At 39.8% G+C, this 25817-nt stretch overlaps 1 protein-coding gene across 1 annotated transcript in view; it reads right to left on the minus strand.

Annotated features, from left to right (window-relative positions):
- Positions 1 to 345: 345 nt before the first annotated feature.
- The window catches only part of GLS (glutaminase), a 61846-nt gene continuing 36374 nt past the window's right edge, over positions 346 to 25817 (minus strand). Inside the window, exons 14-18 of the mRNA XM_021531379.3 lie at positions 24452 to 24544; positions 5123 to 5184; positions 4159 to 4235; positions 3956 to 4019; positions 346 to 3603 (exon numbers count right to left, since the gene is read on the minus strand). Of these exons, the coding sequence (XP_021387054.3) occupies positions 3447 to 3603; positions 3956 to 4019; positions 4159 to 4235; positions 5123 to 5184; positions 24452 to 24544 (453 nt within the window). The 3' untranslated portion in view covers positions 346 to 3446. The remainder of the gene's footprint in view (positions 3604 to 3955; positions 4020 to 4158; positions 4236 to 5122; positions 5185 to 24451; positions 24545 to 25817) is intronic.

A 25817-nucleotide genomic window follows, 5' to 3' on the forward strand; every position in this document is an offset into this window, starting at 1 on the left:
GAAGAATAATAAAAGAAAGAAACTGTTGGTGTGATGAAGGATAGCAGAGTAAGTCAAGAGAAAGCTAGACCTGTTCAGAACACCCAGCCAGAATTCCAACATTAACAAAAAGCAACCAGTGAAATGACACAGCTCTGAAAATGTAGGTTTCAAATTAAACACCAAAAGAAAAAAAAAAAAAAATCAGAAAAACAGTACATGACAGAAATTCATTCTGATTTCCTGTATGCTTTGCACAATGGAAAGGACCAGAGTTGGTTTTCCAGGACAACCTTCCCACAGCTCAAGACTCATTTAAATGGCAGTCCCACAAATAACCCATAAAACTCACCAGTACCACCATCATCTTGGTATTTCCATTTATTATGCTGTAAAAAGCAACACTATCTGGATTTTATTTCTTAAAATAAATAACTTTCATTTTCAGAACCAGTACAGCTCAAGTTTAGATTCATTCATGGGAAACTGCTAGAAATACATTCATCACTGTCTAGTCCCCACAATACAGAATCTAAAAGTCAAGATCAGCCCAGTCAGTTACAATGACCAGAAGTACACTGCCAGTAAGTATAGTCACGGATAGTCCAGCTCTGAAGCAAAGAAAAATCTGGTACAATACAGTTTGTTCACAAAGGCTAATTAATGCTAAGACTACCACAATATTTCTGAGTACAAAGCATTAAGTTAGCTGAACGATTTTAGGTTGTGATACAGAAGAAACATATATGACATAAAAACAAAGGAGTGGGGGGAATCTTCTTTGGAGCATAAGGAAGTCAGCGTTGGATAAGATAACCAAAAGCTATTTACTGTAAAATCTACATGTCAGTGTCATGAATGATAAACAGCCAAACCAATGTACTGCATATATTTATATTTATAAATAACGCCATGTCTAAGTAGCTGCATTGCTGAATTGGACATTACAAAATAATCCATCTTCTCACAATGAGAAAATACTAAAACTAACCAGCAAAAATGCACTGAAGCTAGGACTGGCTAAAAGCACTCAGTATGAAAGCATTAAGTTTAGGGACAGCTATGATCTTCAATGTTAACTCAGTTACAATCCTTCTTTTGGTTTTGGTTTGTTTATATCATGTGTACTATATAATATACCTGTGTTTAAAAATGCCAGTTTGAACAACACAATGTCAGTCAAATTAATCTAAATCAGGTATTTTTCTGAGAAGCTACAGAATGTGTTGTAATAGGGGCAAAATAGGAAAGATTAGCACTGAAATTTTTAATTTTAGAACTGGGATCCATCTGAAAATATTCCTTTACACTGAAGACCATAAATCTGTTGCCTTGTGCTACCCAGTGACTGATGTGGTTCAACAAAGAGCCAGAGGCCATTTAATTTAGTTCTTGTTTATAATGGGGTTGGCTGTGAGACAGGATGTGAAGAGAAGGGGTTAAAAGCCTTCAGAAAAATAGCTGATCTTCAGCAGAACAAGGAAAAAAAAAAAAAAAAAAAAACAACCAAAAAAAACACCCAAAAACCAAACCAAACCAGCTTAAGAACAGGAAGATTCTTAAGAAAAAGTGTTTGATAACCATGCCAGCCAGCTTCGAGATGCTATCTGGGGGCTTTAGACTTTCAGACTCCCTCAAGATTTCACCATGATGAAGACAGTCACTGCTTGTGATGAGTACCAAGCACTTTTCCATGTAGCTCATCCTCCCTGCAGGGAGGCAGTATGGCATTTCGACAAGAGACTGTACAGGAACTTGAAAGGATTTATTCTCAACTAAACTGACCTGCTGGGTTGCTCTGGAGAAGTTACTTCTCTCCAAGCCTTAGTGTACTCATTGCTGAAGGAGGGTAATGTGGTTCAGATCTTCTTTATAAAGTGCTTGGGCCATTCTAGGAAGAATTTGGGCATTATTTCAGGAGATTTTGGTGCCAAAACACAAAATTTCAACTCTGAGATCTACTAATAACTTGTACACTACGTGCTAGAATAAAAATCACCATCTATACAATTCTCAAGCACAATCTCCTTTTCCATGTGCTAAATTATTCCTGCCTAAAACTCTTGTGCTAAAATCCTTGCCTACGTCCAACAGCTGTAGTGTGTTGTGAATATCTGAAGTGACAGGCCACTTCTGAAGTTTTGTGCCACACTACTGGCAGAAGCAACTGTACATGGGACAGGGAGCTGTGGCAATGTTGGACTTCTGTGAACTACAAATACCTGCATCTACATTTTCCATGACAGGGCACGTGCCATGCTGGCTTCAGTGGCAAGACAATGCATGCCACCATTCACCACAAAAGGCATTTACTCACTTGTGTTCCTGGTGCTGAACTCCCGTCCTACACCAGTGGAATCCCAGCGATGCAATATCCTGCTCCCTGGTTGATGGCAGTGCAAGAAGAGAACATATCCCAAAACCTGGCTTATCTCCTGCTCTGCTCCTGTTTTGATTGGCTCTATGCTCCTTAAAGCTGTTTCACTCCATCCGTGTTCCTTACCACAAGCCTGAATGAGCTCGGATTGCATTTGGTTTGGTTCTTTGCCTTTCAAGCACTTCCATTGCCCTGGCTGGCTCCTGGTGCAGCCAGCAGGAAGGAGCAGCAGCCGTCAGCCCCCCCAGGGGTAGTGCAAATACACCTGCAAGGAACACCTGCACGGAGTGGAAGCACCCGCGTTCCCCGGCCACAGGGAAGTACTTTAGCAGCTGAACATGGAGAGAGAGGAGGGAGGCAAGACAAAGGGAACTGAGAGAAACGCTCCCCAGACAAAAACCCCACTACACACCAGAGCTACACGTCACACTCCCCTACGCCATTTGGTCAAACAAACCTTAAAACACGCTCCCTGACAAGACTATCTCTAAGAACAAGCCTAGACCATTGACAAGTGTCACCTACATACTTTGTGATTATTTATATTATGTAAACAAGGTTGTGTGGAATTCTTTTTGCTATTTTTTCCCAAAGATAAGTGCAGATCCTTACTTAACGCACCCAGCCTAAATCTACATCAGCATCCTCAGCTTTCAAAAGACCTCACTGACGCTCATACCTGACAGTACTCTGGCTCATCCTGGCCATACTGGAAAGAGAGGGCTAAAGAAACAAAAATTCATCAGAAAAGTTCCTGACCACAGACTAGAGTTCACATAGAACACAAAAATAAATTAAGTAGTGCACAGTAAAGCCAACAACAGCTAAATATTTTTATACATCAATTATATGCAGCATGAGGTAATATTGCTCACATTATGGAGGGAGATTCTTAGTTGGTTTTGTTTCTTTTGAAGAGATTGGATTTGTCCTGTGCGTATAGAAACTCCTGTAACGTAACACTGAAGTAACAGAGACTTCTGTAAAATATATACCACTATCAGATAGAAACACACACGCTCTTCATTACTTATGCATACCACAATTAAATAGGTAAGAGATTTGATTCTTAGGATCTAGCTGAAGATGATTATAGCAGGCCATCCAGATTTTTATGAACCGTTCGGTTCTCCTTCCCATCGTTGTTATCCTCTGATGGCGTGTATTGGACCTGATATTCTTGAAGGATTTTAAAAACATCATGGTGTCCAAAATGTAAAGCTTCATCCATAGGAGTGTTATTCCACCTACAAAAAGCAGCACAGTATTTTTAAGATCAGCACTTTAAGCACAGAGCCAAAAAGCACCACAGATCAAGTTCTTTATGTACTAACGGTTCAGCACACAGACCTCACTCAGTTCAGCAACTGTGGAACTTCATTGAGCTGAGCACAACCTTTGAAATAATGGGTTTAGTGGTTCATTTTTCATTCCTGCTCAGTCTGCAGAACCTACAGAGAACCAGTAGGATCCCATTCCCCCGCTTCAGTGGCCGGGCTCAATACATTCCACTCGTACTTGACAGGCACCTCTCCTCATGGGGACTAGGGAAGCATTACTGAAGCATCTTTCCTCCAAACCAGCAGTAAAAACACTCACCTGTCTTTGGGGAAAGGATTCACTTTGCACGCTTCCAGCAGAAACTTAACAACATCCACATGTCCTACAGGAAAAGCAGCTTTGTGAGTGCATGCACATATATCCATTTATGTAAAGATAGAAGCAGGTATGCACAGAGACAGCAAGGATGTGCTAAAGCACACAGACAGACAGACAGCAAATGCTGTGTGAGGAGACAGTACCTTCTGCAGCTGCCACATGCAGGGCTGTCCGTGAGTCGTAGTCTCTCTGCTCCATATCCATTCCTGACAGAGCAAACCTTAAAAACAAGACAAAATAAAATACAATTAAAGAGACTGCAGAGGCAAGTCTTAGGCAATTTAAAGCACATGACAAAAGTAGCATGGAAGGACACCACCCTGCCACAAGAGGATGCTGGCAGCACCACGAACACATCATGTCTTTGCTCATAATGAAAGGGGCTTCAGCTTTGAAAACCAGCTTAGTGCCTTAACTTCCTTTCTGTTCTTTAGCTGTCATAAATAAAAATAAAACTTCTTTGTAGAAAATATAACAGTCAACACACCTGATTTAAAATTGTACATGGACAAGCTAAACCAGATAAGGCAAAGTAAATTTATACCAGGTGAGAAAATCCCGAGCAGCATTAAGGGATTGGGAGAGTTCTTGCTTCACACTATGGTGCCCTAGGATAGCAGAGTTAAACTATACATATTTATACTATATATATTTCCCCACCCACTAATTATATTTACATATATTCTAGCCAAATTGATGTTTATTTAGTCTACTACCATTATTACTTTAAATTATGCCAGATTCTCCTCCAGATTTAAAAAGCAAAGCTAGATGTCCTAACCTGTCCAATAACAATGTACATTTTCCAACCTGAATTTTTGTGGCATTTTCAGAACTAAGTATCAAAGCAGGTGAGAGTACAGACAGGATTTTTCTGCCATTGCTATAAAAAAATGGTTAAAGAAATGGAACACAGTGGGATTCAGGATTTGATGGTTAAATTTGAGTGTTTTGGGTGAACATCTTCAATCTCTAGCTCAGACAGGTCAATGTCCCAACCCAGACACAGTGCATTATTTATTTAGGAACATGAGCATGTCCCTAAATAAACAACAACAGCAGGAACCAAACAAGCATTCCCATTCTCAAACCCCCACTGATTTTTACCTCCGGAGTGCAGACACGTCCCCTGTGTAGGCAGCAAACAGCAGATTTATCACAGACTTCACCTACAAAGAGAGATTAAGTTCCAGTTTACTGACCTCCTTCCATCAAAAAGAAAACCCAGTGGGGCCAGTTGGTCCAGTGCTTATGAACTGGTGAATTGTATCCCCTTGCCTGACCACATTCTGCAGTACAGCTTGCTTTGCTACCTGTACTGCAAGGTCTGTCTTTCCATGGCTGAAGTTGTTAAGGACAGTAAAAGAACTAAAAGCAATTAATTTCTGCTCTGTTGTGGCAAAAAATATGACCCTTGCTCTATGGGCAAACCATGTTTCTCTCTTCAGCTGCCCAATGACACCCAAGTATTGAATTGCACAGACACCATCACTCTGCACAATTTATAAAACTCAAATGGCAAACTCACTCTGGAAAAGTACTCCTCAAATAACAAACTCACTCTGGAAAAGTAAGATTATTTTTAATAATACCTATAAAGATTCCTAATGCCAGGAGAAATCTGTCAGCAGACATCTATTTAAATGTTACCCTTTTTTCTATGTATTACAGATAATCCTTGCATACATCCAACACTTTTGCATACACAAACTTTTGCTCAAATAAACCATTTTAAGCAGTTCTGTTACATAATAAGCAAAGTTCCCAGACAGATAAAGTTGGATTTTTTTAGATAAATACGGGCTTAAAGCATGAGACAGGTAAAATCTCTTGTAAGTAGTGCTTTTTCTCAGCTTTATTAATTATTCTATTAAGAAATTATACTGTCAGGGTATACCGACCTTGTCCCATGCATATTTTTAACACATCCTGACTATAACAACTCTGCAGGTTTTAACAAGCGCCAAAAATGACACGCTAGATGGTTTTAAGTATCCATATCAGCTTCTTTCATGAACCGACATAGCCACTTCTAAGCACCATTTCACAGTAATTTTCCAGTAAACTTTCTAAATGCTGCTTTGCTTTTTGAGCCTACAAAGCTCTGTCGCTGCCACCAGCCAAGTAACAGAGATAAAAGAGGGAGCTGGTGATGCACTGACCTTCTACAACAAGGAGGAGAAACAAACAAAATGAGAAATCCCCACCCACAAGCAAGTCTCCCACGGATTTCTGCAGGAACACTGGCACATTTTCACAGGGCCACAGATGAGCCAACATCTGCTCCTCGTCCAAACCAAAGCTGTGCAACTGCTCCTTGTTTTTCACACCTCAAATATGCACTGAGGCAAAGAGAGCGAAGGAGAAGGAGGCACCAAGGCCAGGATAGAAACACAAGGGGGACACAGACACCCCCAAACCCTGCAGCTCCTCTGGAGCTGTGAGATGCAGGTCTGCAGGACTCCCTCCTGGGAGGGAGAACCCGCCGGGGCCGCAGGCAGACCAGGCTGGCGGCGCTCCCCCGTTTCAGGTCCTGCAGGTGATGAATACTCTCTCTTTTCAGGGTCTGAGATGAGCAAAGGACACACTGTCTTACACAAAACCCACTTCAGAGGTAACTGACCATTTTGGCTGGCCGTCTTGATGTTTCTGGGAAATGCAAATATATATTAAAGTAATAAAATAAAAATAGCGCACATTCTTGTCTTCAAAAAACAACTTTCCAAGTGCAGTCAGAACCCAGAATCCTGGATTCAGCTCAATGTTTTGCTAAAAAGTGATTTTTGTTTTCTATAAAGATGTAACAAAATGTAATCTGGAGATTTCTGAAGCTTCGTAACACAATCACCTTAGATTACATCTCTCAGCAATCTGGGAGAGATCAAAGCTGCTTCTTCCTTAAGATAAAGTAAAATCAAAGGTTACTTTACTTTAAAACTGAACTTCTTGAGAAATCAAAACAAAAACAAATTCAAGTCCAGACAAAAAGATCTCTGCTTGTTTACCTCAGAAGGAAATTTGTTCTGTGTCCAATATTAAAAGTCATGGGATACAAAAAGCAGGAGAAACACAACAAATTCAGTGGGAAAATTATTAGCAGAGTAATTATCAAAACCTGGTCAAAGGTGAACTCAAACTAAAATAAGCCAAGTGTGGCCATCATAGCTGAAAAAAATCCTTTTGGGACAACTTCTTCCTGCTTCTAGAGAGACTTCAATGATTTTATGGGAGAATTAGGCTGGATTTGCTACCAACCAAACACACCTTGACCCCACAGCTGCACCCTTCTGTAGCAGCAGCATAGACCCAGAGGCCAAAAAACTACCAAACTTCATAAGGTATGAAATGAAACTGCTTGGAAGGCAGCCATAAAAAACAAAAGTTTTATTGAGTTCATGTAAAAAATGAATTCAATAAAATTTAGGAATCTGCAAACACAAAATACACTTTGAATTCAAAGTAAGAATGTACCACCTCCGCAAGCCTCTTATGGGTCTTCCTTAGCTTGAAGAGAATATTAATCTCAGCAGCATATATACTAAAGCATTATGTAAGAGGCTGTCATTTACAGTGAGAAAAGCTTACTAAGTGAACAGCACTTACTGCCATAAGCTTTGTATCTGTGCAGAATCTCACTTAGGCTGCCACAAGGTCAAGTACAAATTCAAAACTCAGTACTACTTTGAAATAACAGGTTTCATTGCAAAAAAAAATAAAAAAATAATAAAAAAAAATCAGAAGGCAAAAGAAACTCTGAAGTGGCAGCAGCAAACATACGATTGTGGGATTTTTAAGTGTAGGAGAGAAAAAAAATAGTGAACATGACAGATGAGCTCTAGCCATTCAAACTAAGTAGGGCACAAGGCAACTAATTTAAGTGTTTAGAGACTGTGCCAGTGAGTTTCTCATCAAGTGGTTCATGAACATACCGTGTTGGTGTTTCAGTAACTGCACTGGTGAACGCAAACTTCCCTAATGTTTAGAAACACAAAGTTTGTTTTTCACAACCTTTTGCTACTGCACGCACTTCCCTAACTATGAAAACACAATAAAAGGGGAAGGGATTGGATTCCCTTTGCTTTATACAAGCTGGATGGATCTCACTGCCATACAGCTGCATGGCAGGATCAAACCCAGAGCAGAAACTGTTGCACATTTGTCAAACGACAGAAAACCTGCATGCACTGAAGTAGAGGGACTTGGCAGCTCTCTCCTCACCACACCAACAACACAGAGCACTGCTCACTCAGCTCCATGAGATCCTCTCTGTACAGCACTCTTCCCTGAACACTGGGTGTAATCCTTATTATCCAGGCAGGGAAACCAGCAAGGAAATGTTACTCATGTCACTCAATGGTAGAAATCAGAAACACAGTTTCACCATCAGGTTAGCAGGTGTTAGAGGTCTTGGACGCAGCTGGACAAAGCTATGAAGGATCCAAGTCCTGCTTCACATCAAAGGTGGCCAAATGACCGATGTCTCCAGAGGTACCTCTCCAATTAATGGTTCTGTGAGACTGTGGGTCAGGATGTGAGGAGCTCAAGAAAGCAAAAATCAAGACTGTGGTTGCTCAAGAATTGCACTGAGGTCAAGTTAAAGCAAGGAAACAGCTGGAGTTGAGAGCAGCAGGAAGTCACAGTGCTACAGCAGATACTTCAGATAAACACGGGGGACGAAAAGGCAAAAAGTAAAAGAGCAAAAACACCATTCCAAAACCCCAAACGGACAAACTGAGTGAGCCACACAGCCAGTTACAAAGTGAAAATCAGTTTCCAAGTGACTCCTAGTCCAAAGCTTCCTATGGCAGTTATTTTGAACATCTCCTGAGCCTGGTTGTGGTGAAAGTGTCAGAGAATCCTCCTTGAAGCAGCAGTGCTGACGTGAGCGGATGCACAGGGACAGAGGCACTGCAGTGGGGGAGCACATGGCCCAGCACACAGAGAGTGCATGGCTGTGCCCCCTTTCTCTGCAAGCACAAAGGACTTGGGCATGACATGAGAGCTTTAGGGTTGGTTTTCAATTTCTCAGTGCACCAACTGGAAAAACTAAATTAAAAAAAAAAAAAAAGTTTAACTTCAGTATTAATATGATGAAGTTACTTACTGCAAGTGAAATGTCAACATCATCTAACTGATCTGAAAGGCTTGGCTGGAATGTGGGAATTGCCTTGGTGGAGTATTTGTAACAAAACAGTCTTTCCTAACTGAGCTGCATACCCAAATCCAGACTTGTTTAAATAATCTCACGATGGCTAACAGCAAATGCCCACACAGGACTGAGATAGAATCACTCCTCTCTTAACAGAGACCAGTTTTTAGAGGATTTTTTTTACCTGAAGGGTATCTACCACTGCCTAGCTCTAATGCCATCCACAGAACACCTCTCCAAACACTTCAGAGACAGCACACTGACATAGTTAATGTCACCAAGATGGGAAACTGAAGCCTAGAGGTGGAAATGAACTGCTATGGTCTCGTGGTGAAGGGAGAGTGGCCTGACACCTTCTGCCCACTGCCTTCACCATTAATGCAGAAGAACCAAACCTCAAGCAGGGGCCAAGCCCAAGCAGCTGAGCACACCAGCACTGTGCTCTGTCCTTGCCCACGTGTCCCTGTCACCACAGGGCTCTGTCCTGCTCTGCTCGCTGCAAAGCCTCCAGCAGGGCAGGGAGAGCCTCTGCCCTGCACTGCACTTGGGTCAGGAGACAAGCCAAACAGCTGGGCATGTACAGAAAGCAAATCCTTCAGAAAAAATTAATTTAGCTCAAAGCTGGATTAATTCCATGAGAAGCTCTTAGCTAAAAAGGTCAGTGAATCTGGATTTTAATTTCCTACCGTGTCCTGCTTCCTGAGAATGCTCCGCCCTCTATAATTTCTTTGAAAACATTACAGAATTAACATTCTGAAAAAAAAAGTATCACTTCCAACTTTATGTTTCTCCAGGTGGCTGAGCAATACAGTCAAGCTCTATAGTTTATAATAGTGCTGCTCAAGGCAAGCCAAACAAAGATAAATAAACAACTCCCCTAAACTTTCCAATGCTTTTTCCACAATATTTAGGGATAACGCCACAAGTTAGCCTTCTGAAGAGCCTACTCAAAATATTGAGATATTTTGTCAATATTCTGAAATATTGAGGAGAAAAAAAGGTTTGAATGGATATTGTTTCTAAGGAACTTTGCTGTATGTGAACTTTACTGTGCACTAGACCAAGTGTGCTGACAGGAGACTTTCAAATACAAGAAGAGGAGTTAAAAAGAGAGAGTAGAGCTAGTTGAGAGAACACGTGCACCACGTTCTTGTCTCACATCCCATTTTGTGCTTAAAATGGGATGCAACGCTTCCTCTTAGGGAACCCTGCCCTTCTGGCCAACTGGCTTGAAGAACAAAGTTATAAACATTCCCCTGCATGGCACAGAGGTGCAGAGATAAATTGGGATTTAAATTTCAGTGCCTAATGGCACATGACTGTCACACCAGCCCCAGGGCCTGATGCACTGGGACCTCAGGATGGGTCCCAGGTAAGCAGGGCTCTGGGTTATGTTCTCCCAGCTAAGATCCCAGCCCTAGGAGAGCCACACAGCCATCGGAATGCAGTCCTGCAGCTCTGTCTGGAAGTGTCCCCAAGGAGAGGCACACTTTGTGCCACCAACCCCCCTGGCGCTGAGCACAGCTCATCTGTTGTGCTCCTGTGACAGCCCGGCTGCCTCCCGGGGCACCCGCGCCCAGGGTGACACAGCCCAGCTGCAGGGGGAGATCCCTCGGGTGGCATTTCCAAGCGGCACGGCGCTCCCTCCAGCCAGCCTGGGTGCCGTGTCCCCGCCTGGCAGGGGACACATGCCAGCTCCGCAGCGGGCACAGCCCAGCCGGCTCAGCGGGCATTAGCTGGAGGCGCAGAAAATAGATCCTTAATCTGCCCAAGGTGAGCGCCCGGCCAGCGCGCCGCGCTCACAGCGGCACTCACCTTCTCCCGTCCTCTGCCACCGACAAGGAAGGCAGGAGCAAAGAGTGTACGCCAGTCACGAGTGATTAAAGTAATAAAAGCTCCAAAATCAACAGGAACTCACTTTTTTCACGGGAGCACTGTTCAGCTGCTTTTCCTAAAGCTGACCTCCTGATGAGGGTCACCAGGGTATGCAGCAGAAAGCAATCCCTCCTCCTGCTCTTCGGAAGAACTGTGGATTTTTGGATGCTTATTTTATCAATGGAAAACAATCCCTGAAACCCAGGATGCCAATATAAACTCTGAAACAGCAGTGCTAACCTACAGATACCACGAAAAGCAAACCCAGAGCACAAAGCAAACCATTTAGTCATCCAGTTTTTACACACTGAACTTCTAACTCACCTACACTGGAGCACAGCCTCTATATCGCTTTTTCCTGGCATGGAGGATTTCAAAATAAAGTAAAAACAAACAGAAAAAAAAAACCCAAACTTGCACAAAATGAATTTTGGTGTTTCAACTCTGAAACTAGAATGCAAGTAGTCCCTAAAAGGACAAAATTAAACCAGGGATGGCTCTACAAGTGGAACACAGACATTAGACATTGTCTGACGACATCTCTTCACACATTAGACAGGATCACTTATTTTACAAATAGGCCAGTTTTGCATTTACATTTAATTTTTCTATAACCTGGAATCCACTCTCCAGTGTCTACATACAAGGCTATTGTTGGGATAAAAATTCAGGTCTGAGGGAGACAGCCATAGTCTTCCTTTAAAACACCATTGTTCAACATGAAGGTAAGTTGTACTTCATAGGAAAAGAAATCTCAGTCAAAAGCCTGCTTTTAAAATTGAGCTTCTGCTTTGTTTCTCATGAAATAAAGTGGAACTTATTACCTAAGGGTAAGTAAAGCACATATTTTACAAAGTCAAAACTAAGACTGAACTATAGACAAATACCCAACCAACCTCTATGCCCTCCAAGCCCAGCCTAGCATCACCTCAATTTCACAGCCAGGATCTGCCCTGTCTGCCCCTCTCCAGTGCCAGCTGCCTGTCAGGACACAAGTCCCAGACTAAGTGCCATGATTTATTCACTAAATGAATCCCAGACTAGGTTGGATGTCCACCCAGGGGAGGATTGGCTCTGAAGTGGTCTCAGAGCTTGCTAGTGAGGTTGTGTCCATGAATATTTTTAGGGATGGACAGTCCTTGAAGGCAGTCAAAGCAGCCTCTGGATTAAACCTCAACATTCCCTTATTCTACATAAAACTCAGTTCCACAAGTACAGGTCATTTCTCTAAATAACTTCCTGAAGCACACTAAAGTGAGGCTTTCAGTAAGTGATGAAATAACCCCATGCAGCTCTACAGCAACCCAACATCAACTGCCTCTGACAGAGCCTCCTGCCCTGACTTCAAATACAAGGGTCTTGAGAAGTTACAAACTTAGAATTCCTTTGAAGAGTCTTTGTTCCCACTACACTATAAATAATTAGAAGATGTGTGAATAAATTAATGCGTATTACCTACACACATTGAAATATTGATATATTTGAAAATACAGATGATACTAGTTCCATAAAACTTACATTTCTTCTTGACAACTTCCACCGCCTCTTTAGGCTATTTTCTGCACTACTGATCCTGTTTCCTCATGTAATGTAACGAAAGTGCAAAAATAACTTTAGAATCTGCTCTGCTGTGTTTTAAAACTGACACAGGAAATGAGATTTTTGTCAGGTTTTTCCCCCAGTTTCTTTTCTAACCCTTTGACTATCCTTTCTTTTCCTCTAGATGGTGCAAGGTCCTCCCTCTTCACAGCTGGGCACACAGGACGATACCCAGGGTCTTTCAGTTTTACCAGCAGTGGGTGCAGTGTTTATTTTTGGACTCAAAGCTGCCACAAGTGATTTTCAAAGCTGCTACCACGGAGTTTATTTCTGGAGTCTCCCTGGTGGAACTAACTTGAAATGCTGTTTGCACAGCAATTATCCATACAGTTTGTGCTGTTGATATCAAACTAACTGACTAACAAAAACACTTATTTATTCCTCACTCCAGTTTCCAGGAGCCCTGCTCAAACACAGCCCGTGCATGTTCTGAAATACTGAAAACTGCTTCTCCCATGAGTGATGTCTAGACTGCAGGCACACAAGAGGCTGTATTTTCATGTATCCAAACACAAAGCAGCTCTAAACCAACTGTGCTGTTAGAGGTGCAAAACCCTCAGGCAAGCCAGCACACCGGTTAGTTATTACTTTTATTTAAAGCTGGGCAAAATCCCAGTAGGTATTGAAATATTTCCTTGCAGTTCAACTACTCACATTGTTTCAATTCCAAATCCAATCTTTTAGAATAAAGCTAGTAATTTTCTCCTTCTGACTTTCTACAGTTTTGAACTAGCTGGTAGACGCTGACAATAAAAAGTTTTCAATGGTCCTACAAGTGTCTGTTTAAGATCCAAAAATGGAGCAAGAGTTATGACTAGGTTCAGTGCATGAACATTGAAACAAGCCTGTACAGGTAGTTCAATCTTGGAACTTGTCACAGAAGCTGTGCATGCATTTGTATGTAAGAAATAATTAAACCAAACAGATACACCCAAGGTTTGTCTTGACACCAGGATCCTTTCTTCAACCTAAGAACAACTGTCAGCCTGCTTCACTGGCAAACAGATGGGCTAAGGCCACTAAAGGAGAAGTGCAGCTTTCCTGCAGGGAAGGCTGAGCAGAGGTGGTTTCCTCTACTGGCATCAAATGGATTTCCATCATTCACATTTCCCTCTGATTCAAGCCTTTTTGGGATAAGTACTGGATTATGCCACCCAAAATTGCAAATAATTAGAGCACTGAAACCATATGTTACAGTAAACTGCATTTCTTCATCCATCTCTGCCTGAAGCCTTTGTTTTGTTTTGTTTGTTTTTTTGTCAAAATACTTTAAATTAATGGAGGTATTCAAAAGCATCTAAAAATGGTATTTACTAAAAATGAGCACAATACCTTAAGAGTACCTTTTTTTCTTCTCTGTTACTGTACTAGTTTGCATAAAATTTAAAAATCTTAAGGATACAGGAAGCAGTAACAGTGAGCAGAAGGTACTTTTCCTCCAATCACATTTGGAGCCATGAAAGACAGAAATCATCTCTCCCAGAACCAACCTGTTTCTCATAAGATGGCCATCAAGTGGACACAAATTTCTAGAAGGAGTTTGTAACACATGTAGTCCTCAAAACAACATATCTCTCTATACCTGTGAATTCATCCTAAACACCATTAGGCAGGAGGTGCAAGCTCTTCAACTGTCCAAAAATATTCTTTGACTCATACAGAATAAAGAGTCACAGATAGGACTGAGCTCAGTTCTACAATTAATTCAGCCAGTGCATGCTCAGCGATTATTACATTTAATTATTCTAATTTTTAAATGCTAAATGAGATTTAGAATCCTGTAAATTAAATTTGAAATAAATTATGTTTGCAATGTAGTTTGTGATACCATAGGTCTAGGCTGCTTCATGCTATGTTTGGTTTTACTCAAGTGCCTGAAATACAGAACAGCCCTTGATGACAGCAAGTGACAGAAGCAGAAACCCTGTTTCATGGTAACACACACTGGGAATTTGTAATGCCTTGTTATTTACAGTTCTGACTATTGATTAACTCTGAACTATGAGTAAACTGATGCTGTTTAAATTACAGATAAGACTATTTAATTATGATGAATTAAGAGTTAAGTAATTAAACAAAATTTCCTAGAGTAAGTGAAACATCTACTTACCTTTTGCAACTGAAATTCCTTCCCAAAGAGCATGCCCAGCCATTCCACTCCTGAGATGTGCAAACCCCCCAGGGTGAGACAAGCTGTTTTGGCCAGCCATGTTCCTGAACTGCCCCACTCCCAGCTCTCTCTCCTGATACAGGAACAAGAAACAACCATGCACTAATCTTGACTCCAGAACCTGATCTCCAGAGGTGGAGACTGGGTCACACAAAGCAAAGTGTAATTGGATCCTTCCCCCACAAGCCTCTCCCCCAGGAATCAGGACATACCAACTCAATTTTACTCCAAAATATTACATAGTATCATAAAGACTACCCAGGATGCATGGATGGGGCAGTTTCTCCTTTTCAGTGCCATCATCAGGAGCCGGACAGCAGGAAACGTTGTGAGAAGCAGACTGAGTTTGTATTTCCTCTTTCTAGCAGATAAAACCAATACTAATGATGAACTGAGTTCAAGGGGTACAAAGAAAAGAAAAGAAAACAAAAACCAGAAATAAGAGCTCAAGATTGAGAGCCATTGACTCCATCAGTATTAGACTACAGAATCCCAGAAATGGATGCTTCTTTAGCTGGAAGACACTTCCAGGAAAAAAAGCCTGATGTGAAGCATCAAGAACAGGTACTAGGATGGACCCAGACAATACTGCTGTCACAGATATCCCTGAAGAACAGATCATCCTACATTTTTCAACACAGAAGACCCTACAGTGCCTAATGCTGAAGCTTCACCAGTGCTCAGATGACAATGTTGTGACTGGAGAGCTTCCCTGCCCCTTCCCATGTGTGCCTGCACAAATAGATGAGCCTGGCAGAAGAGGAGCTGATCTCAAGAGCTACTCACTAACAATTTCTTGTTATGTCTTCTCCTTTGCCTAATACCCACATTGGTATGGGTATATTTACCCCATCCCTTTATTTGGGGGATGATTATGTTGATTTCAGAAGGTATAAACTGGGAAGAAGAGAGAAAACTGAGCACCAAAGCTTCACTACAGTGAGCTTGGCCATGCTTACTTCCACCTGCGGTTTCCAATTTCTTCTGGTACCAATGAATTAACACACTTTTTGCTTTTGGAAACAACAGAATTAAGCACATCACTGAAAAGACCCCCAAAATATCAAGTGAGAATTTAATTATCCTTCACAAGACTTAAGAGCTAAAGTTGGCTGATTCCACTTTTTTTGGTTTAAGAAGACCTTTCATGGACATCCATAAATTCATAAATTGTACCAGCAAGAGAAGTTCTTGTACACCTAATAAAGAAGACCAGATTAGAATAGCACTAGTGAATATTAGTGGGTCAGGCAGTGCCACAGAACAGTGAATTAACAAGAGGGAATCATTGAAAACACCTGGCCTGGCTCCTGTCCTGGATGACCAGAAATGTTACTGCTGCATTGTTGGCCATGAACAGTACAACAAAGGAATCGTAAGTCAATTAATCCTTTCAACATAAAGTTTACTAGATCAAGTGAAAGATCTAAAGCATGGAGACTTCCACCCTTTAAGAGGAAGACCAAGCAAAATTTCTACATGGCATGCATTTCCATCAATAACTTGGATGGCAATACCTCAGTGATGCTGCCATGTCTAAAGCATTGAAGTTTTGTAAGAAAATTACCCTCTCAAAGAGTTTAATTTTCTCTACTGTCAAACTTCCAACATTTCTCATCACCAGTGAAATATTTTGTCAGTAAATAATGATAGCTGGATGTTAAAAATGGTAAAACAATTCTTGCAGTAAACTATCACAGAAATGTTATACCTACTTTGGTAGCTCCTTTTCAAAGACTAAACCCCTGCTAACAGTTCTGCAACAAAGAGCATTGAGAATATACAGAGAAACCTTAAAAAGGGGAATGAATGTTAAGCCATTGACCCTGGATGCAGGGGAAAAAAAACAAGAGCCTTTGAAGTAATGGATATAGACACCACTAACAGTGCAAGATTTGGGACCAAAGGACTAGGATCAAGGGCTGTCACATGAATCCAGTGGAATGCTGATGGGTGTTTTAGTGACAGAGCTGTGTTAAGCAGATGGGACAAAAGGATGTCTGCCTTTTCAAGGACCTATTGACACCACTGATACCCACACAACAGGGTAGAGTGGAGCACTGCTCCCGCTTCCCAGCCTGTAGGCACTTCACATTTGTGCATGACAGTTTACTCTTAAATACAGGACTTGGAACTGGAATATAGCCAAAAGCAAGGACTTTGCTCCAGAAGGATGTAGGTCTGCACTACCAACAGACTGACTCAGGTTGAAAGCAGAATGGGAAAATCTTACTAGATGCTTGCACCTTACTCTGGTTGAGAAGGTTCTTTCTAAATCCTAGGATCAAGTTTCTATAAATCTTACTTCTAGGCTATGTATTCCATACCTTGTATTTATAGGTATGTTTTCCTCATACTGAAAATATTTATTAGCATAAATAAATCTTTTACCTCCCTGCTTTTATCTTTAAACACTGCAAACAGTCATATTATTCCCCAGCAGCCTTGGTATATGGGATAAAACAAACTCAGCTGTTTCAGGCTGCTTCTGTATGTTCTCAGTCATAATTCTTAATCCTGCTCTACAATGGCATGAGTGGGGATTTTTAAAAACATGTTTAATCAAAACAGTTTATTCTCAGATCAAGATTACCTTTTAATTATTTGATTTGCAATAATTACAGGCTGGAGAATTTTAAGAGAGAGGTCCTTTAAAAGAAGTGTGAAAGGCACTTTCCATTCAGAAAGTAAAAGCTATACATATAACCAAAAGCAGGTCTATGAGTCCAAAAAACCCCTGATTATCGCATGAGTAACTCGTGAACAAACAATAAAGTTGCCTGCCTCAAGGAAAAAGCTGGGCTAGTGAATGACATCAACAGGAAATTAGCAACATTATCTCTTCCTATCACTCCACTTGTGTTCTCAGTTCATTGTTTTGACAAGTGCTCTGATCACAAGGGGTCCTAACAGTAACATGCCAACCCTCAGCAAATAGCACACTTCCACCTTGCATTTAGTCTGCTGGGCTTCAATAGAAAAATTAAGGGAATACAGCCTTTTCAAATCCCTAAATCACCTCCTTTTCAATGACATAATGAAAAAAATAGTTAAATTCCAGTAGGAAAAATACAGCAGGAAGTGAAAATATTAGTTACCGCTGATCAAAAGCCACTTTTACCTATGCCACTTCTAGGACTCCCTAGAAGCCAACAGATTACAGCATGATGGTAATGGTAACATTCAGTGAAAACACAGAAGTCACCATCACAAGCTACAGAAAAGGAAAATTCCAACTGTAGGTTAGGAAAAGATTCTTTAACCAAAGCATTAAAGCACTGGGATAACTTACCCAGCCAGATAACAAAATCTCATCACTGGAGGTTTTCAACACTTGACTGGCAAAGCCCTTGAGCAACACAATCCAAGTGACACTAGATGGTTCTTTGAGCGGGGGCTGGACTCTAAGATCTCCAGAGATCCCTCCCAGCCTCTGTGACCTCGTGCTTTCCTTCTCAGGTTGCTTACAGTCAGTCGTGCTTCCTGCACCTCATACAGATAGGTTACAAGACCTGCACCCAGCTATAAATCTCACCTGATTTAAGGAAAGGTACAATAAGAAGATAAACTTCCAACTCACAGTGTGCACATGAATTTTATAAAACCACAGGAAGGCACAGCTATGTGCCAGCTGAGTCAGAACCAGAGCAGAGCAGCAGCTAAAACAGGAAGCAGCGCCTTACAGCAGATATGCTGCCCCACGTGCCTGCTTAGCACAAAATACATCTAAGCAGGGTTGGCTGGAACATTTTTGAGGATAGGAAGGCATTCTAGAATTACTTCCTTTTCCCCTTGTCCTTCCTTCAACCCCATTTCATCACCAGCCCTCATGCTGGGGTGTCAAAGTATCTATCATTCTCCAAACATACACCTGCCTTGTCCATGCCAGCTTTATTGACTCAATTAAGTCCTGCTCAAATTACACTGGTAAAAAAAACAAAAGTAACAAACAAAATACTCAACAAACTTGCTCCACCACAGATCTGCCACTCATCTCCATTCTAAGCTTTACTCAGCTAAGCTGCAGCCTCAGATGTGACCATCAAGTACTCCTGCTATGCACAGAAGAAATGCATGTGGCATTTTCAGGGGTAGCTGAGCCATGTGCACACTAATGGCAATCAAGTCTTGCAAAAACATTTAAATGTTCAATGTCCAAATGATATCAAGAAGCCTGCATAAAGCAAGATTAGATGCCAGTAATAAAACTAACTCCTACTTGCATGAAAACCAGAAGAAAAGAGGGCATTTTTAATTTTGCACACAATTCTCTCTAGGAGAAAGCAGCAAATCGGAAACCATGCTTGATTCAAGGTAGGTAGTTTAATAATTTAGACTATTTAAATTATTCAACATACTAGGACATGAATTCCTGAAAGAAAATGGGGCTGTGCATGACTCAGCCATGTCTTTACATATATTAGTTAGTCATGCACTTTTCAGACTAGACAAATGTGGAATAGACACAGTGCCAGCATGATAATAAAAGTAGTTTTAGTTAAGATTTCTACCCAATTTAAAGCCTCTTGCCAACCCTCCAACCACCCTAGACATTTGTGAACTCAAATCCTTAAGGAGGCTGTACTGAAGGCCAATTATTAGCTGTATTTTAGTCACTCTAATAAGAATTCTGCTGAAAAGTTTATTCTTGTTTCACTGCAATAACTGATTTTGAACCTTTAAAAAAGCTACAGAAATATTATTTAAAATTAAAAAAGAAAAAAACAGTGCAAGCCTACAAACAATGTTTAGGATACTAAAACATCATATATAAATTATGTTCATAATTAATTCCTTTGTTCACAAATTACTGTGCATCAATGACATGTATGTATCAAGACCAAGAGATATATGAGCAATAAAAAAGAACATAATCCATCCCCCCCACCCACCACCACCCTCCTCTGAATCCATTGCCTTTTTATTCATCTACCCGCCCACTGGTCTTCTGACACAAATATATGCTGAAAACCAAAATATAAGAGCCAAAATAATTCCACAGTAAATCACCTGTGGCTCTTGCTTTGTACCTACTACTTTTTTTCCTTCCATCATCTTTATGACTTTTAGGATATGAGTTATTTTTATATGTGGGGTTTTTTTAACTATAACGAACATACAGCTAATTTTACAAGCATAGAACAAGTAACTTCTGCTTATAAACCAGTCTACAGAAAAGCTAAATTAACAATTCTGACCATCCCCAGTATAGGCAGGGCCCAGGATTACTACCAAAACAATGTGGGGCTTGGACCACCTCCCTTGCTACACATGATTTATTACAAGCTGTATTTTTCCCTTCACAATGCTCAGGATCAGCAGTTACTACGCTGGCACCATTAACCATACATTTTTCATGTGACTGAACCAGTATCTTCAAAACTAGACAAATATATAGTGATGTTAAAATTCTACTGCATCAGGACTTCTCTATTGAAACAGTCACAAGTGACACAAAGTTTTGCTACTTTGATTTTTGCCTTCAACTTTCTAAGACAACACTTCAAAGAGAAAAATTATTGTGAAAAATGTTTACAAAATCATAGGAAAATTTATAATGACTGGTTTAACTAAATCTGCTTATTCCACCTACTCTTCCAGAATCTTTTTTCAAACAGAGTACTCACTCTCATCAATCTAAAAAAATGTGTTTGAACAAATCTGTTCTCCATTGAGAGAAAAAAAAATACAATAAAAAATCAGCTTAAAATAAATTTATTAAACAATACAAAAATAAGCATGCTGGAAATCAAGATACATAAATAACATACAATGCAAATGAAAAATGGAAAACGAGACAGGTAACTTAACAACTGAGCCAAAAGGTACAACACAAATGCTAAAATAAATCTTTAAAAAGCATTTACATTTCTAATGAAATGTTAATGATGCTGACAAAGAAAAACAAACAAACAGCTAAAATGCTTGAATATCAAGAATTGCTATTACTGTAGCACAGGTGAACACTAGAACCGTTGCAGACTTCACACATGGAATGACTAAACCTCTGTGGCCTGGCCTCTCCCACCTGCCCGTGCTGGGGGACCTTGGCCCCCCAGGTGCCCTGCCAGGAACAGCAGCCATCTGCACAGGTGGCAGCCAGGGCAAGGAACTACAAGTGTGGGCAAGTTACAGAACAGCTGGTTCAGAGGAATCTCCTCCTGGACCCTTCCTAGCTAGAAGCTGCCTTCAATTCTGAGGCAGGCTTCAAAAGCATATATTACAGAACTGTAATATATATCTATATATATATATATATTTAAAGATTGTTTAAGCTGTACCCTAAATATTCTTATTATGCATATTGAAGACATAGTAGTTTTCTTATTTTTGTATTTCCCATGCAGGACTTGACTCTATCACAAGCTTTGCATGTGGAAAAATAGTTCATCTTCAACCACATCTTTAAAGTGGCTTCAAACAGTACTAAAAATCAAGGTGGTAGAGTCAGATCAAGCAAATCCTGCATCATGCCTTTTCCATTTTTAATTAAATTAGCAAGTCATCCAGCAACATGTCACCACTGTAAATACTTTCCATTAGCAGCACAGACACATTATGTTCCCTCTTGTAACTGAGGGTATTTCAGGTAAAGTAGTCCTGCAGGATCTGAGTACTTGCCATGTCTCTGTAGCTACTAGTTCACTGCAAAATCCTCAAACAGGCAAGACATTTTTATAATTCAAGACTTTACCTTTATTTTGAGGATAAGCACTAAGAAACCTAACCTTATCATCAAATATAAGATTATAAAATAGTTATTATTCAGCAATTCATGACTGACACTTATTACTGACATCTGCACCACAAATTTACCTCTTCATCCCAGTAGGGCATCAAATTCACTTTGAAAAATTTATGTTCTGTATCATTTTGCTGAAATATTTCCATCCTAGGCTTCAAAGACAGGAAGCCCATCCTTTTACAATACTCTGCTAAATGAAGATTATTCAGGGTTTAGTCAGAGCTTTTTCAAATGTTTATCCAAAATTAACAATACCCAAATAGATTAATGAAGAGTAGCTTGCTTTCTCAGAGAACATCAGCTCTGCTTTATGCATCTTCCTAAACTCATGAACATCCAGATAGGTCAAAAAAGGGACAGGAAAAAACTGACTCTGCAATTAGGCAAAACTCACATATCAACATTTTGGAGTTTTAGATGAAAAAAGGGAGAATGACTGGAGAAGGGAGCAGAGAGAAGTGAAGGTCTTACTAGGGAATTGTTTGTCGCTGTCTCTTAAAATCCTCTACCAGCTAATAACATTTATCATTGCTTGGACAAGTTTCTCCAGTTTGATAAACCAGGACACTGTGTGACATGTATGAGGGATGGGACATATCAGATTATTTAAAAATGTAGAGAGGAGAAAACTTTATAGAGAATGCTTTTCTAAGATTTTTAGCATTATTAATAATGTAATTCCTGCAAGTGTTAAGAATTTAGCAAGTCTTTGACCTCTGTTCAGAACTGCCAATTGAGCGTATCTGAAGCATAAATATATCATTTGGAGCTACACCCTACTCAAGATACTCAAATTATCAAATCATACAGCTTAAGAGATGCAGCTGCCTGTAGAAAAATGCAAGTCCTCTTTCTCAGTAAGCTGACAGAGCTGCAAACTCAAAATAATTCCAAAAAATAGCAGTTAATGACAACTTCTTGAGAATTTGCTCCTGTGTAAGTGAAACCGCATATATGAACATATGCACACATTAATAGTTCTAAACAGTTCTAATCAAATCTACCTATCTTCTTCCCTGTGAACATATTTCCTGCTCACTGCTCAGTTGGTTACCAGTCTAAATCCCAGATTGCTTACATTCCTTTCCAGGGTGGAGCACAGCACTATTAATAAGGCAGACTTCTGAGTCATAACTACCAGCTGGCAGCACGAGCAGCAAGAGAGACACTCCAAATAGTTGGGGCAGAAATCTCTCTGCTGCATTATTTAACTTGCAAACAAGACAGGTTTTCTTCCTCCTCCTCCCCACTCCTGCCTAGGCATTTTTTCTCTCTTTATTACAATATTAGCATTAATAATTATTAATGGTTTGATTAAAAGAAAAAATAATCTTCAATAGCATGGCATATGCAAAAGGTCAATTTCTGTTCAAATGTGAAAGCTCACATTAAAAAAACCCTGACATGGTAATAATATGATTCAGAACCTATCTCCACATAATATATAATTATTTAGAAATTCAGGATTTTGCTGTATTTTGACAAATACTATTTTATATTTTAATTAATATTCTATCTTTACAAGCTGACCCTGCTCAGTGGACACAAGCTCTTGCTCAGCCTCAAAGTTCATATACTCAAAATTCTCAGATATAAACAAAAATAAACAGATACATACCACTTTTGTGGTGTATCTTTGAAAAATGAAGATTTACCTTTGTTTTTTTTTTAAACTAAATGTGTTCTAAGTAACTACAAAAGTCAAAACAAAAAACTACAAACCCTGCTTTGGGTTTGTTTGCACATGCTTTTTCCCCACACACCCTTGAACTTTGACAATCTTTTTGGTATAGCATACAGAATTTACACAAAATGTATATATAAATGAAACACCAGGTAAACAATATTCAAATCAAAGTTAAATCTAGAGATGCTTGAGGGTTTTTAAAATGAAGAATTTAATGAAACTAGAACCCATTTGTTTAGTTCTGCTCTCCCCGACCTTCCATTCTATACACTACGGTTCTGGAGATGTCCTCGTTTGATTCAGGTGACACTTTTTTCCATACTGTTTCTTTTAAAGCAAGTTCTTGCTGGAGATTCTCATAGTCCATTGGTCCAAAGGAATGCTAGTTGTTCAAGCAACATACATTATTTATTAGTGTACTTGAAGGAAAAAAAAAAAATCCATACTTGCAGTCATTGCTAACAGACTCAAGTTTTTCAGCTCTTCACATAAACTGTTAAGTTTCTCTTTTCCACTTATAAAAATTAAATTCAAAACTGGGTATTTTTTAGATGTATACATGCAAATAGAAGCACTTTAAAAATCATTCTACTGTATTGCAATTTTCATGCCTTAGTCAAAACATTAATGGCATTGAAAAGAAAGTGGTTTTCCTTATCTCAATCCCCTCACACTTGTATCCTTTGTAAATGTAGCTGAGTGGATTCAGTTCATTCCCAGACACTGCTTACACTGCTCCCTAAGTAGCAGGCTCCTGTCTGCAGAACTATTCATGCCTCAATTCACTGCCTGAGCAACTCTCAGCAGGCCATGTGGTGTCAGAGATATCCTTGTGAAAATACAGCTAAACACAGATCTCGTGCATTGCAGCACACAAGAGAAAGGCTAAGCCCACCAGCTGGTCAAAGTCTGTATTAAAGGCAACCAGTACAGTAAAACTCTTGGCAACTTCCATCAGATACCATCTACCTAAACTAGGAGGGGGGATAAACTGCAAGAAATGGAGTTACAAATCTAGTAATAAATTCTCCATACACAAAACCCTGTGATAGTGTGGCCCACCCAAGTAAGTGTCCACTAACAATGTACACTAACTAGATGATCTGAAAGCTTTGATGCAATACATGTCATTGAGCAGTTTGGCATTTAAAGAAGTTTCCATAGTTCTGAAGTCTACAGGCAATCCTCACTGAATACAGACAGTAACTTACCCGCTGATCACCACCTTCTCTGCGAGGATCAAGCTTTTTTGCAAAGTGTCTCAAATTATCGTAGTTATGGAAATTGCACAAAGAAACCAGATCCTGCAAGCATTCAGAGAACATGCATTATTATCTGCATAGAGTAGGCAAATGCATCTCAGTTAATAATACTACCACTTACATTTTGCATCATATCCTAGTAACTTAAACCAGTAAGAAGTTAATTTAATAAATTAATACCCATTTCCATAAGACACTTTGAGCATAATAGATCTACAGGATAAAATTCTAATAATACCTTTAAAGTCCTTCTTACGGAAGGTTGAAACAAGGTGGAAATTTGCAAAATATCTGTTTTAATAAATTCCTACTCCAGCTGTACACAACACTTCAGGAACAGAAAAAATAGCCTGGGCTAGGTCCCAGTACATCAAACTTCGATCAAAAGGATGAAACAAGGAAATGAGTGACATAATGGATTCTCAATCAGTTTAAATTACAACATGAAAGGCTATAATCACAAAACCTGGCAATGCTGTTCTATTTTTAAAAGTGACCGTTACATTTGTGTTACTTGTATGCCACAATCATGTATCAGTTTTTAGGTCTCATTGCAATGCAGTAAATCCTTCACCTACCCTTCTATTCTAGGATTTAGAGTTATCAGGACTATTTAATATGAAGCTTTAAAGCACTTGAACTAAAATTAGTAACTTAATATGAAGCTGTGTAAGTGTTGGATAAATAGAAATATGAACATTTTTAACTGCTGCTCAATCTCCCATTTATAACTGAGCAACCATCATTACAAGGTAGTTTCAGGGAGAAAAAGGAAGAAATTTTTTACATTCTCCTCTCCCATAAAAGACCTGAATTAATCATTACAAAGTCCTCCCCAAAATCTCTCCTGCTTCTAATGCTCCTATCAGCAGACTATCCATAGCTCTTTCACTGGCACAACATGAAACTCAGAAGCATTTGCCCAGCATCTGGGTATCATCTCTAAAGACATCCTTTATGTCAGATGGTTTACAAAAATCAGTTTAAAAATACATCATAATGGCGGTATTTCATTACAGGCTTTTTCTTTTATTTTAATGGAACAAGAGTTGCATTTCCAGTGTTTTGAAAACAGCACTTTATGACAAGAGAGAGGAAAAAGTCTATAAATAGAGCTCTACTGTTTTTAATGCAATATATTCCAGCACTTTCATTACTCCATGAAGTGTTCTTTCTCAAAGCTTTTCCACAACTGCTTCTCCAGTGTTTCTAGCATCATACTTCAATGCTGGCTGAAATCATATGCTATTTACTACTAAAAAGCAAACATCTATTCTTAGACTTTCACCCTTGAATCAGATTAAACTTGTTATGT

This window comes from Lonchura striata, chromosome 8, assembly GCF_046129695.1.
Source record: "Lonchura striata isolate bLonStr1 chromosome 8, bLonStr1.mat, whole genome shotgun sequence".
Lineage (NCBI taxonomy): Eukaryota > Metazoa > Chordata > Aves > Passeriformes > Estrildidae > Lonchura > Lonchura striata.